Source organism: Melanaphis sacchari, unplaced genomic scaffold, assembly GCF_002803265.2.
Source record: "Melanaphis sacchari strain LSU unplaced genomic scaffold, SCAv2.0 Contig36_pilon_pilon, whole genome shotgun sequence".
Classification (NCBI taxonomy): domain Eukaryota; kingdom Metazoa; phylum Arthropoda; class Insecta; order Hemiptera; family Aphididae; genus Melanaphis; species Melanaphis sacchari.
In genome coordinates, this window is record NW_020271232.1 from 4,066,888 (window position 1) to 4,082,506 (window position 15,619).

Consider the following 15,619-nt stretch of genomic DNA (forward strand, 5'->3'; position numbering starts at 1 on the left):
GTAAATTATTATTTTTTTTTACCGTTTTCATTTTTTATTCGTCAGGATGCCAGACCTGTAACCGACGCACCGTAGGCGGCCACTATCGCCAATGAATGTCCGATGGAAAGACTACAGGGTGTCGCACGAAAATGAGATAACAAAATAACCGCCAATCTCCTCAGTTTGTCCGTAGACCATTGCACGTTTGCGCCATTTTTCGTTTTTTGTATTTAGTATTTAGTATTTACTGTTTTTTATTCTCCTAAATTGTTGAAATTGACCCCTGTGTGAACCTGACGAACCTGGAATATTTAGCATTTGAATATACCACACGATTGTTAGTGACTTAGTGTTGCATATCTGTTTTCTATGGAACATGCTTGTGGGTATTAAATCCAGCCATAGAAGATAGAAGCGTTTTACAAGTTACAAGATAATAATTGTTCACAGTTAACTCAGTGAGTGTTATTACATACTTCCCGTAACCCATGGACGGTTCTATTTAGCATTAGTGCCACTAACGTATGATCATATTTGGATAAAAGAGTAATCAAGTCAATATAATATTATCCACGATCATGTTAGCAATATAAATCGTTTTCATGAAATTTATTTAGCGTTATGGCAGTGAAAAGAAAGGACAAAGCTGTTAACCATGACAGTCCTGGGAAAAACAAAAGGATTAGGCAAGAGAAAGTTGGTGACTTCTCTGATGATGAAGACTTATCAGATATTGAAGATGCAGAAATATTCAATGGTATACGTATACCGGTCGAGTTACCTCCAATTACATCTGCTGAAGAAAATCCTGGGCCTCGTATGGTTATTACAGAAATTGTTGCTAATAACTTTAAAAGTTACTTTGGAGAAGTTACTATTGGAAAATTTCATAAGGTAAAGACATAAATTTATGGTAGATGTACGATTGAAAATGGTCTTCATTGTCAATACCTTATTGACTCTTATGATTAAGAATGCTAAGTTTTTATAGTTGTATGCAACATTGCCAAATATATAGTAGCATGAAAATTCAAACTCAAAACTCAATACAATACATTATACAACCGGATAGTGGGTATTGTCAAATTAAATATTCTGAAAGACGTATAATATTTTTGGGAAATCAATATTGGGGAATTAAAATATAACTCATTGTTTCTATCTTATTGTTTATCACTTTATAATTTGTATAACTTGTGTAATAATTTATTTATGAGCTTTGATGTGAATTTTTAAAATTGAATATCAAAATATGAAATATATACATGCCATTTATATATGGCAATGTTGCATAGGATTTTGTTCTCAATAATACTGTTTTTTTTAGATGGGTAGTTATTTTATTCTTCCATTTTGAGCATTCTCATGTGTATGCTATAAAAATAAAACATTCTCAATCATATAATTATCAATATTGTGTGTTAATATGTAGATATTTGAGTTATTGCATTGGTTCTTACAAAAAAGTTTATTTGATATATTACCTGAAAAAGTGAGCTTTTAGCAAGGTTAGGTTAGGTCAAAATCAATTATGTCTAATTGATTTCTTATTTTTTGTTTATAGAAAATAGTTAACATAAATATATAAGTCACTCAATAAATAGATAAAAGATTTTAAAGACAGTAATATATATATATAATATCATTGTATTGTCTTAATATCATTTCTATAAATTATTTAAATTATTTTTTTTATTTTAGTAAACTTGGAATAAATCTATTAATTTAAACAATTAAAATTTTAACTTAGCTATAGTTCAAAAATTATATTATTTATCAATAGTTTATGACAATCTAAAAGTTGAAATATAACATATCGGAATGTAAATAAAAAGTTTTATAATACAATATAAATATTATACAAATAAAAGAAAATAATGGTAGAAATAGGTCCATAATTTAATTTAGGGAAGTTAATTAAATTGATAAAGAAATGGAATTTAAATATTATATCAACATAGTTATAATAGATTTGTTTTTGGATTCAGTATGAGAATAAGGCACTGAGTTTAAACAATCTTATATCTCTACATCACTAAATTAAATTCAAAATCTTAATTATTTTTAAAATTTTCTTGGTTTAATTTGTTACTGTTAGTCTAAGATTCATCATCCTTGTTACCATAAAATGGTAATTCTGATGAGCTTAAAATAGAATTGATTGGACAATAAGATGCAACCTATTGATGTTTTCTTTAGTTATTTTTAAACAGTAAGAATTAATTTAATTAAATTGGTATTTAAAAAGAAGTGTCCTCATAAGTTTATAAAAAGATATTGGTTTCTCAGCATTAAATTATGGTACTAGGTGGTTTCACGAAGATGGATATAATCTGTGTTTACCATAAAATGTTTAAAATTTGTCAATGTTTTATTTATTAAAAAGTCTAGGTATATAAAATTGTTTTTTCACTATGATTATTTGAATAAAATAAAGTACCTACAATATTAACAAAATAATATTTTTTGAATTTCTTAGTTGATAGTCCACTAATAAAAATTCAAATGTTTTTGATTAAAATATTGTCATAGATACTTAAATTAATTTTAAATTTTGGAAAAAAACCAATAGATATAATTTTTTTATTTTACTCACAGTTGTTTTAAATAAATTAAAATCTGTATGGTTATTTATACTTGTATTTATGTACATGTCAATGTTGTATGTTATCATTATAGAGAATGGTAATAAATCATCACTTTTGTTGCTAAAAGTTTGTTGTAAAACATCTGTGTAGTTCAAATTTTAGTGAAATTTTGAATTATCAGTGGCAATTGAACTTTTAAATGTGGTCAGTATCAATGTTATGTTAAGATAATTTTGGTTTTTTTTCCAAAAGATGTTACATCAAAATAAAATTTAAATTAATTTACTTTTTCCACTCATCATTAAAGTGACCCAAAAATCTAAAAAATAAAATAATAATTATTTTTATACTTTCTCTAATATACTGAAATACATTAAATTTTGACTATGTTTTAACTATGAATAAAGTGCTATTTGCCAAATCAGTCACAATCTGTTGTAAAAAAATAATATATACTGTAACAAAAACCATCTACATTAATATAACAGTTACAATTCAACTTTTACTAAGTAGATATTTATAATATTACTTATGTTGTTACCAGTTTGTATATACTATAAAAAATATTATTTTTGAAATTGGGAGAGTTAGTTACTTATTGAACATTAGCCACTGAATAGAGCCGTTTTGTATATTTATTTTTATTGTAAATATTTTATCTTTGTTGGTATGCAATTATAATTTTTTAATGCTTTAATGTATATATTGTAAACAATACAATACAAAATGTATTCATGTACATAAATGTAATATATATTTGCAATTTTAAAAGCATCTTTTTATTTTACAGAGTTTAACAAGCATTGTTGGTGCTAATGGAAGTGGAAAGAGTAATGTTATTGATTCTTTACTTTTTGTGTTTGGATACCGATCTTCAAAAATTAGATCAAAAAAAGTATCAGTACTGTTACACAAATCAGATAAGCATAAAGATGTTCGCCAATGTTCTGTTACTGTTCATTTTGTACATATTCAAGATGATGTAATGAATTTTTATTTATTAATCATTTTTTTTTTTTAAATTTTAAAATTGTTTACTGTTGATGTTATAGATTACAGCACAAACTGGATTTGTTCCTATTCCAGGTACTGAAATAAAGATTACACGTACTGCATTTAAAGATAATTCATCATTTTATACATTAAATGATAAACGTGTAAAATTTAAGGATATAGCAATTATTTTAAAGAAAAATGGAATAGATTTAGTTCATAATCGTTTTCTTATTCTTCAGGTAAATTGTATTATGTATTTAATTTGGTATTTTTTTATATAAGCAAAAATATAAGTATAGTTTTGTTAATGGATCTAGGGTGAAGTTGAACAAATTGCTATGATGAAACCTAAATCTGAAAATGACCATTCAACTGGTATGTTAGAATATTTAGAAGATGTTATAGGCACTGTTAGATACAAGGTTAGATTTTTTTTAAATATTTTTATTTATAATTGACAATAGTTTTTTAAAAATAATTTATACTGTAAAATATATAATAATTTGGAATAGGTTTAGTAACTTAAATAATTAAAAAAAAAAACCATTATATTTTTTTCTTATGTGAGTCAATTGCATTTATATTTAGAAACCAATTACTAAACTTGAAGAAAAAGTAAAAGATTTATCGTTGGAAAAAAATGAAAAAATAACTCGTTTGAAATTTGTTGCCAAAGAAAGAGAGGAACTTATTGAACCAGTAGAAGCTGTAATTAGTTATTTAAAATTAGAAAACCGAATCACTCGGTTAAGCAATAAAAAGTACCAAAAAGATAAGTATGTATGATTTAAATTAAAATTATTTTTATTTACTATTATATTATATATAATATATATATATTTAATTTGTAATTGGTTATGTTTATGTATATTATTTTTTTATTAGATTTGATGTTGAATCAACTATAGAATCCAAAACTGAAACTCAAAATAAGATCAATGATGAAATAAATGCTAATGAAAAAGAAATAAATACTATTTCTAAGGATAAGAAGCAATTCGAAAAAAAAATACAAGATTTATCTGAGTAGGTTAATTTTTACTTTTTAAATACTATTATAAGTTCAGCGTTACATATTGATTAAAACATTACCATAATATATACATTATTGGTGATTGTATTCATGGCATAGTGCAAATTACTTATAGTTTTACCTATTCATAATTCCTCATGTTGCTTTATTGCGCCATCTGGTTTCTTCTCACTCTAATGAAAATGTAGTCTGCCAATATCTATCCTTTAAGAGGGAGAGCAGTATTTAACATGAAATAATAAAAATGAAGTAGTATAATTGCCTTACTGTCCACTTTTTTAAACATTGTCTGGGTTAGGGTTATCCTCATGAAAATTAGAAGAACAAATTACAATGTATGGCTCAAGACTAAAATTAACAATTATTTTATTATTTAGTTCTGTAATAATTTTACCAGTAGGTATACCTACATTTTTTAAATCAATATTTAAGTATTGAATTTCTTTAATTGAAAATGTATAGATTATAATAACTATTAAAGACATTAAATAACATTTAAAAAATGTAATTATATTTTATTTATTTGTTAGTAAGTTGAAATCTGATCACTTAATATTAAAAAAGAATGAAGAAAAACATAAGAAATGTTTACGTAAAAGTAGCCAATTGAAGGATGAATATAATCAGACAAAAGCGCAGATAACTAAGTATGAAAATTCCATACAACAAGAACAAAAAAAGGTAAAATTTAACTCAATAATTGCTTTATTTAAGTCTACTTATATTTATATTTAACACACATATCACATGTTATGATTACTATGATCAACTTTTTTATTGAAAATAAAATGGTATTTACTATTATTTAGACACTAAAATCTTAAATTTATAGTATTAATTGGGTTGGCAGTCATTAAGAGGTGATTTTAAATATTTATATTTTCAGTTATAATATTGATGTATATTAATCTCTTAAATATGGTATTTCTTGTTTATATATTTTATCATGACATTTCCAATTTCTGAGTATTATTAATTGACTTTATTAAAACTTAGTAAATTTTTTAACCAATAATAGTCCATCAAATCAAATCCTCAAGTACCTCTTACCTTTAAGTATTTCTTTTAATTAGTTAATTCTATCTTGTACATTATAACCGATAAGCCTAAGTTAACTTAATTTTAGTTACAATTATTACTTAAGGTAAGACATAAATTTCATAGGTTTGATTAAATTGTTTTATAATGAGTTAATTAATATGTTTAAAAATATTTCTGGTTAGATAACTAAAGCTGAAGGTGTACCCAAAATTAAAGAAGCTGAACTCAAAAAATTGAAATCTGAATTACCAACTTTGGAAGAGAAATGTATAGAACTGGAAGCAAATTATACAAAAATAAATTCTAGTGGCTTTGAAAAATCAAAAAAATTTAGGGATGAAAAAGATCTATTAGCTCCTGAAGAATTAAAACTGCAGAAACTTGTTGGTAGTAAACAAAATCAAGTAAGTTCTTAAGCTTTTTAAATGTTGTAATTTGTTATGTTAGGTTAGATTTATTTATAAATATTAAATCAATATTGATTCTTATTCTAACGTTGAACTTTTGATTTAGTTTCAAACTTTAAAAACTGAGTTTGAGGTACTCATAGATACTGAGAAATCTGAAAAAGAAAAATTAATTAATTTGGAAGAGCAAATGACGGGTGGAGTTGAAAAATTCCAAGAAAATATGAGGTAATACCTTAAATATGATTCACATTATATCTCATGATGGGGCGATTCATACTATCATGCATGCATGATAGTATTTAAGTTGCTCTTGTTATAGTTAATAATTTGTAGTAGAACTTTGATTAATTATTATAATTCTAATTATGATGATTAATTGAGACTGTTAACCTAAATCATTAGTAATAATGTATTTTAGTAAATGAGTTAAAAAGTACAGTATATGAATATTTAATTATCTTAGTAATCAATAATCAAAATACACAGGTACAATATTTGTATATTATCTTATCTCTAAATAATAATAGAACAATATAACTTTGATTGTATAACAATATAACTTGCTCTCTGTATTCACATTATTTATTTATTTATTCTTTACCATGATAAATATTAGAGATGAATAATCAAAATTATTTTGTCTATTATTGCATGACACTGATCATGTCTGGCAAGAGTACTTATGTCGATCATATTTTAATGATAGTTTGCTTATAATTTTGGATTTTCTATAGAGTAAGCCATTACCAAAATTGGTTAAATATTATCATGCATTTAGTTTTTTTAAATTAATTTTATTCTATGATAATTAGTAATAGTTATAATTAAATTAATTTATACTTCCTAACTAAAAAAAAAGAAAAAGCAGAAGCAGATATACTTAAAAGTAAAGATATAATTAAAGATCTAGAAATTAAAATTAAGAAATTGAATGAAGATGAGAAGCAGATGAAAACTAAATTACAAAATATACGTCAAAGTTTGACTGAAAAACGAACAGCTTATGCAGAAACAACTGAACGAAGCCGACCTATTCAATACATTCTTAGTTTAAAAGATAAAGGAGAAATCAATGGACTTCTTGGTAGATGTGTAAGTGAATTTTAGTCTCTTAACTTAAAGAAAATCAAATACAAATGAAAATTTTCAATTATAGGGTGATTATGGGCAAGTAGAAGGTAAATATGACATTCCTGCATGTACAGCTTGTGGTTCTACAGATCAAATTGTTGTCGAAACATCAGACGCAGCTCATGCATGCATTCAAAAACTGAGGACAAATAATATTGGTCGACTGACATTTTCAATCATGCCTCAAGTTCAAAAATTAAAACCCCATGCTGATGCAAATAATAACTAGTTAGTTAATTAATTTATACACAATTTTTTTTCTTAACTAAATAATAATTGTAATGTCTTGTTATTTCTAGTCCTGAAAAAGCAAAACGAGTTTTTGATTTTATTCAAATATTGGATCAACGTTTCAGGCTTACATTTTATTCTGGTTTATATGATACATTACTGGCTGAAGATTTAGAACAAGCAAGAAGAATAGCATTTGGTACTAAAACTCGTTATAGAGTTGTTACATATAAAGGAGATTTAATTGATCAATCAGGTATGACTCATTTTTTTAAAATCTTATTTATATTTGATAAAATAATTTATTTAACTATAGGTATTATGTCTGGTGGTGGAAGGCCTATTAAAGGAAAGATTGGGCCTCAAGAAATAAGGTCGAGATATGTTACTGGCAACTCATCTGTAGTGAGTCAAAATGAAGTAGAAAATCTAGACAAAATTGCTAAAGATTTGGAAATTAAATTGAGAGAAACTCAATCTGATATTTTTGATTTCCAAACTAACATAGATCAAAATCTTAGACAAATTGAAGATCTAAATATAATTGTTAAAGAGTGTTCATCACGTATAAATGTAAGTATAAATCTAATTAATGTATAAATTACAGTAGTTAAAATATATTTATATTTTAGGCATGGAAAGAAAAAGAAAATCAATTAAAAAGTATGATTGAAACTCAAAAGTTAACAATTATAAAAAAAAAAACAGATCCAATAGCTGTTGCCAAAAAAAAAACAGAAATCCAAGAAGCAGAAAAAGGTAAAAATAAATAAAATTATTGTAATGGTATTTTTAAAATTAATTTTTTTTTTAATGTTTTTTAGCGATCCTTTGACTATTAATACTCATTTCTAAAAGTAGTTTTTTGAATTTTTTTCTGTATAATTTGAAGTTATTTTAAATATGTTATATTTTTATGATGTTTTACCATTAATGTTTTAAAAAATTTTCAGCTTTTGAAATAACGTACATACTAAAATTAAAATTATGTGTATATCACTATATTTTATCAAGTATATTAATGTGTACAAATCATATTTTGTACTAGTAGTTAATTAGTTGTATGCATATTGTGTATTTTAATTAGCAGAGTAGTGGATTAACATTTTTCAGAGTTCCTCAGGTTTCTTCATTCTGCATAACTAAGCTTAAATACTTAAAAATCAATTGTTAGTACATCAAAATACTCAGAAAAATATTTACATTTTTTATATGAAATTAAAAATAATAGTAAAATAATTTAAAAACATGTGAAATAAATTATTTTAGACATATTATTTAATAAATGATTGATTATCATTTAACACTTATTGTTCATATTAATTTGGTTTGAAAGTAATGGTGACATTTTAGTAATATTTTGAGTAAAGATTATTTTAATTTAATTTTAATAAATAAGTCTGGCCACTTAATTAATATATACAATGAAAACAATATCCAAAATAACCAAAGTTTAAAGTAAAATATGTAAAAATAGTAATTAAGTATTTACTAATAAAACTGACATGATAATGAGATCATGTGCCTTGTAACCCATTTGAGAAAATCAAGAATGACTAAATGTTTAATATTGCATACATATAGAATAATATATTAAAACCTTCTAATAGTATATCTATTATGTATTCCTACAATGTACTGTTTAATTTTTTTTTGTTATTGCAATTTATTTTTTTGAATAAAAATTATTATTTATTATTACTAAGTATAATTTATCACTTATAGTTGGTAAAAATTTGTTCATAGAAAAAGTTTCAAATTTTTATAGTAACATAATAAATACAAATATTGATGTATTCATGTACAATATATTATTGAATTTACTTTAAAGTTCTATATTTATTATAGAGTTACAAGAGTCAAAAGTAGAGTATGACAAAATCAAATCTAAAATGGATAATTTGAAGAAACAAATTGAAGAAATAACTCAAGGACAACCTAAAGAAGCTAAACGTTTGTTAGATGAAGCGACTAAAAAGTTAGAGATTACCCGTAATCAAATTAATCAAGTTGATATTGATATACAGAGTGCTCAAAGGTGAGAAATTTGTTTTAAATACATAAATTATCTATTTTCTTATAGTTATAATTTATAAGTATTATTTAAGTTATTTTGGAAAACTGATGAAGTGCTTATTATTATTTTTGAGATCAATTCACTTGTGAAAAATACAGCTTATTAGTTTTAGACATTAACTGAATCTATCTTGTTATTATGTAGGTAATTTTTCTAGATAATAATAAAACAGTTTTTTTTTTATTCATAATTATATTTGAAGAGGACTATTAATGATTGTTCCTTTTATAACTATAAGATTCTAAGTTTATGTGTAAAATATAACAATTAATTTTGAATTACTGAGTTTTTATTAGTCTATTTTATAAAAATAAAAATAGGTATTAATTAATAATTATTTCATTAATATATTGTTACAGTATTGTGTTTTTAATTTATTACAGACAAATAAAAAAATCAGAAAGTCAAATTGAAACTTTGAAAGATGATATTATTGAATGTAAAAAAAATATGGAATCCTATGAAGAAGAGTTAAAAAATAACGAAATTCTGGTTGCTGAATTGAATGATAAGAATAAAGAAATTACTGTAAGTGTTTTTTATTTTAATTATGTTGTACTGTTACATTATTTTGTTTCACCTGCATTTAAAGTTTATGTTTTCAAAAACTTATTTTAATTTAAAAATTAAAATGAAATCTTACTTGTCTCATAATAAATTAAATCAGTGTTTAGAAAATTCTCTTAAAATTTGAATTTGTTCAAGTTCAATATTTAAAAATAAAGTCTTTTCTATTTATTTATGTTTTTTAAACGAACATATTTAATGTATATATATATAAATAAACGTATTTGGTTGATAATTTAAATTGTTATTTTATAAATAAAATATTGAATCAGGTATCAATATATATTATATTGGTATTATTAAGCAAAAAACCTCATTTTGCAGTAAATAATAACAGATTATAATATTAAATTAAAAATAGATCTATATAATATATATATTTTAATAAATCACTTTTATTTTTAATTATATCAATCTTATTCAATTCATTTTTTTTCAGTCTTAAGACTTAAGAATAACATTAATTTTTAATTATAATAAATAACAGCTCTTTGTTTAAGTTCAAAATCCTGTAGGCATAGTCCGCCTTTGATCACATGTAAGCTTTAAAAAATGCTTGTTATTGCCTTATTATCAATTAGGACAGTTGTTTACCAACTGAGATTTAATTGAACCTATGTCCTATATGGTAATATTTTTAAATAATAACTTGATGACATTCAATACTAATATTTAATATAATAAATATAAATTTATATATTTTTATTCGTTCAGGCAAGTATAGAAGAACAAAAAACAAAAATTAAAGAAATGACTAGTGAAGATGATAAGAATCTAATCAGAACAAATGAATTACGTTTAGAGAACATAAAATTAAAGAATGATCTTCATAACATTAAATCTGAAATAAAAATAAGCGTGGACCAACTTAATGATATAAATGCCAAGGTAAAATTTATTCTTAACCTATTGTATTGATAATAGGGGATGACATAATATTTTTTTTTGTAAATTGGAATTTTTATAATTTTATTTATTACTTTCTATTATTATGTTCAAAATACTGAATATGAACTTATTTATATTGTTTATATTCTTTAGATGTCAAAATTAAAATTACATAAAATCCCAGAAATTGATTGTGCTCAACGAGATCCAGTTATAGAATCTTATCAAAATTTTGGATCTAAGAGTCATAATAAAACTGCTTCAGATGAAGATAATGAAAAAGAAAATAATGAAGCAAATGAAATGTCTCGAAAACAAGATGATGCTGATAAGATGCAAGTTGACGATGTAGATGATATTGACTCAGATATCAAAGAATTGCCTCAGTATAGTGCAGAGCAATTAGTTCAAGTTAATATAATAGAAACTAATACTAGAAGAGCTACACTACTCGAAGAAATACGTAATCTTGATAAACCAAATTTCAAAATACTCGAAGAATTCAAAAAAAGGGTGGGTTGAATTTTAAAAAAAAGAAATTTATACAAACAAATGTGTAGTTTTTCAATATTGAATATATTATGACACTAGGTTGGTTTATTTAAATATATTTATTTTTTTGTGTGTGTTACAGACACAACAGTACAACGAAAAAGCAAATGAAGTGGCAGAAGTGTTGAAGTTATATAATGATCATATTGAAATGATAAATAAAGTACGGCAACGAAGAAGGGATGAGTTCATGGCTTCATTTAGAAAGATTACTATTAAACTGAAAGAAATGTATCAAATGATAACACTTGGTGGTGATGCTGAACTTGAACTTGTTGATTCATTAGATCCGTTTAGTGAAGGAATCAACTTTAGGTTTGTATATTTAATTTATTATAAATTCTGAGTTGTAGACCCAATAATATATTACTAATAATAAATATTTGTTACTTAGTGTAAGACCACCTAAGAAAACATGGAAAGTAATATCTAATCTATCTGGTGGTGAAAAAACATTGTCATCTTTAGCTCTTGTATTTGCTCTTCATTATTATAAGCCATCACCATTGTATGTTATGGATGAAATTGATGCAGCATTAGATTTTAAAAATGTATCAATAATTGCGTATTACATAAAGGTAATTATAAATAATAATTGACTGTTTTTAAAATTGGAGTAATATAATGACATAAATATAATTTACTTACATTTTTTGTGTACTACATAGCTGAATGTGCTTATTTCTTAAAATGTTTAGATTCATCAGCTTGTTATATGATATATGCTCAATAATCAATAGTAAATATGTTAACAATTTAAATTTGTGAATTGTCAATATTAACTATATTTCTGTATAATCAGTTTGACAAATGCTATTGTACTATTCAAATAAGAATGTTAAACTATATCAATATTAATTTATGTACATGGTTCAGCAGTGGGTTTTTATGAATTATTGAGTGTTGTAGTTTCATTCTAAATAGATGAGATAGGTTATAATGTTATATGCTCAAAAAAGTTTATGGTATATAATTTAAAATAACCAAAAGTTGTAAAATTTTATCTGTTATTCAATTTGAATTTGTTGTTAAAGTTTTCTAATTCATAATAATTAAATAAATAAATAAATAATAATAGAAATATTGATGCAAATTTAATGTACCTGTTGAGAGTATTTTAAATAGAAGAGGTCATTTAATTAATATAATTTATAAAATTCAAATATTTGTTTAAAATATTTTCCTTAAATTAAGTATACTTTGTCTTTAATGCTTAATTCACAAACTTTCATAAAATTCATCAGAACCCATTGCCACATTATATGATATACTTCTTTAGAAATAAGTATCTGATTATTTGAATTTGTTCCATATAAATTAATTTTATTTTGCTTTTAGTAAATATATGAAAAGGAACATTAATCTTTTATTTTTTTTTAGGAACGAACAAAAAATTCCCAATTTATTATAATTTCATTACGCTCAAATATGTTTGAAAAAGCTAATGTATTAGTTGGTATTTACAAAACAAATGACTGTACTGCAACTTCATCAATTACAACAGACAAGTATCAAGATATGTTAAAGGGTGCTTTATATAAATATACTAAAAAAGTAGATTAATTTTAAAATTACTTGTGTAGTTTTTTTGAATGACTAAATTAAATTAATTTTTATTTTTAATTATTTCTTGTATTGTGGTTGTATCATCCAATTTTTTTTTTATAATTCATAAATTTTATAACTTTTTTGATAATTTAGAAGACCATTTATGTTTATTAAATTGTATCCATAATAATAATAAATATAAAATAATATATACTAATAAATTGCATTGTCTAAATGTCAATGTATCAGTCTACTATGTTCCAAATTAAAATAAAATATTCTCAGTAGCTTATTTAAATGTATGTTATTTATGTTATTTTTAATATATTTAAATAATTGCTAATTATATTAATTTTAATAGTTTTTTAAAAATTTTATAACTAATAGAATTAATATTTTATGACAATATTTCAACAGTTTTATAAATTATATTTTTTGCAACTCGTCTTGTTTTCTATTTGACGAGTGATTATGGTTCATTAAAAAAAATATTTTTGTAAGTAACTTCTTATTTATAATTATAAATACAAGTATTATAATTACTCTATAAATTTATTTTAAGATTCTTACAAAATTAATAATATTTCATGGTTTTTAGGTTGTATCTAAAAGATATATCAAATGTTTGAAAATATACATATGTAATATATAATACTAAAAGATGCCTAATATTTAATATCTAATAAGTAATATTTAATTATTGAGTCAATATAATTTATTCAATTATTAATAAGAAAAACACAGTTTACTGGGACGATGATATTTACTCCTTGATAATTTCCTAATATTCTATTTTTTTATTCTTGTTATTTTAGTAATATTGTGCTATACGTATATGAGGTGCAATTTTTTTTTTTTTTTTTTGGGGGGGGGGCATTGAGTAGTTTAGTGTTAAAGTGTTAAGTATTTTTAATTTTAAAAATTAAACAAATCTAATTATACATATTATTCTCTGTGACATGATGTGATAGGTCATTCTTAGCAAAAATGGAGATCAAAAATTGGTTTCTAATTTATAAGTCAAAATAGATTTACCAATTTATCAATAACTTAAATTTGTCGGGATTTGTCAAATGAATTGTCCAACGAACTAATCTTGGGTAAATTTGCAATTTCGAAAAGACGATTACAATTATAATGTTTACCTACCTAATATAAGTATCTAAATTTTGTTATTTGTTATGTTAAACATATTTTTCATTTTAGTATCTAATAGATCTATTATAATATGTTATATGTAGGAAAGTAGGTTAGAAAAATAATATGATATTGGTATTTGAACTGTAGGTGAGGGAAGGGGTAGAACCTTCTACGGGTCTGTTTCATTAAAATGTGTAAACCTCGTTCAAGTCAAAAACTGAAATTACGCCTATGAGTATTTCGCGTTGAAGTAGGTCTATCTTACAGTCATTAAGAAACGTTAAGTTTTCTAATTCTGATGATTTGCTTGGGACAGAGTTTTAATATAGCACTAAGTCGCTGTTATCTACTTTTGTTTACTGATTAGTTGTTCACTGACAAATAGTGTTTATTCATTCATGTTAAAGATGAATTCTGTAACCCCACGTATTTGATCTCAATTTTGAATTAACTTTCGAAAAATGAGGTGTAAAAAATATATACTTCCCTAGGTTAACTCGGTTTTAGTGCAAGAGCAATTATGGTTTAAGACCTAAATGGCCAAGTGTCCCGTTACTTTAAATTTTATATTTTTTTAGTATTTTCATTTTGGATAAAATTGAAAATCATTTAGGTAGACGTAATATTTATTGATTTTTCAAAAACCTTTGACTTCCAAATTCTCACGAGTCGTGCTAATATTGTATTTACATGTTTATTTTTAGTGAGCTTATTTAATCATGGTTTGTTTTGTTATCAGTAATGGTCAATTTGCCTTGGATAATTATAGGAAAGATTTATCACACTTTTAAAAAATATGTTTATTTATATATTTTTTTTTATTGGGTCTAAATCTAATATTGAAATACGTAATTTTGTATACGGCCTGCGAGATTATAATGCATTTCCGAAATAGCCCGCTAGGCCGTAAGATCGTTTGGGTTGACCATCCGTGGCTGATTTTATCATGCATGTTTGAATTTTTAATGGGTGAAATGTGAAAATGTATGGTAAGAACCTGATTTTGTCGTAGTAAGTGTTTCTCAAGGACGGTACTTATTATCTTAATTATTATTTTTTGTTTATCAATGGTTTGAAATCTGTTATTAATGAAAGTAAATTCCTTATAGTTATTTAATATGTTCACAGATGACTTAAAACTTTTCTTTTTTTAACTTTTAACTCATTACTAAAAATACTCGGGTGTTGGAAGGTAAAAAATATTCTGTTTAAAAGTACAATTATAATATTATTTATCGATGTAAATACCTATTAAATTAAAGTAATAATTGATTATTCTTCAAGTAAACTTAATATTTATTATAATTTATTAACCTTGGGAAAATTGTTCCTATTAATTATTAATCTATAACTTATAAGTTATTGTTTTGTATAATAATACGTGTATCTGATTATAATGTATAGTTAATGGTTATAATACATACTTACGAGTTGC

General features: G+C 23.7%; 1 protein-coding gene across 2 annotated transcripts; it reads left to right on the forward strand.

Annotated features, from left to right (window-relative positions):
• The first annotated feature begins 123 nt into the window (after window positions 1-123).
• Window positions 124-13,101, forward strand: LOC112597071 (structural maintenance of chromosomes protein 4). 2 transcript variants are annotated; one of them, XM_025342992.1, is made up of 22 exons: window positions 124-528; window positions 600-876; window positions 3,361-3,552; window positions 3,623-3,805; window positions 3,884-3,988; window positions 4,155-4,342; window positions 4,452-4,592; window positions 5,130-5,280; window positions 5,823-6,044; window positions 6,154-6,275; window positions 6,902-7,142; window positions 7,207-7,409; window positions 7,481-7,668; window positions 7,729-7,985; window positions 8,045-8,171; window positions 9,261-9,450; window positions 9,873-10,017; window positions 10,771-10,944; window positions 11,098-11,457; window positions 11,579-11,811; window positions 11,891-12,074; window positions 12,877-13,101. In XM_025342992.1, the coding sequence occupies exons 2-22, from the start codon at window positions 604-606 to the stop codon at window positions 13,057-13,059; spliced, it is 4,062 nt and encodes a 1,353-aa protein (XP_025198777.1). In that variant the 5' UTR covers window positions 124-528; window positions 600-603; the 3' UTR covers window positions 13,060-13,101. The 2 variants fall into 2 exon arrangements, with proteins under 2 accessions (XP_025198777.1, XP_025198778.1); XM_025342993.1 differs by having other exon boundaries at window positions 124-440; window positions 12,877-13,059.
• Window positions 13,102-15,619: the final 2,518 nt, after the last annotated feature.

What these genes read in the sequence shown, in the direction of transcription:
- LOC112597071 (XM_025342992.1), top strand. Translation starts at nt 604, where the DNA reads ATGGCAGTGAAAAGAAAGGACAAAGCTGTTAACCATGACAGTCCTGGG. An exon ending in ATCGTTTTCTTATTCTTCAG is followed by an intron (nt 3,806 to 3,883) that starts GTAAATTGTATT and finishes TAATGGATCTAG; the next exon opens with GGTGAAGTTGAACAAATTGC. An exon ending in AAAAAGTACCAAAAAGATAA is followed by an intron (nt 4,343 to 4,451) that starts GTATGTATGATT and finishes TTTTTTTATTAG; the next exon opens with ATTTGATGTTGAATCAACTA.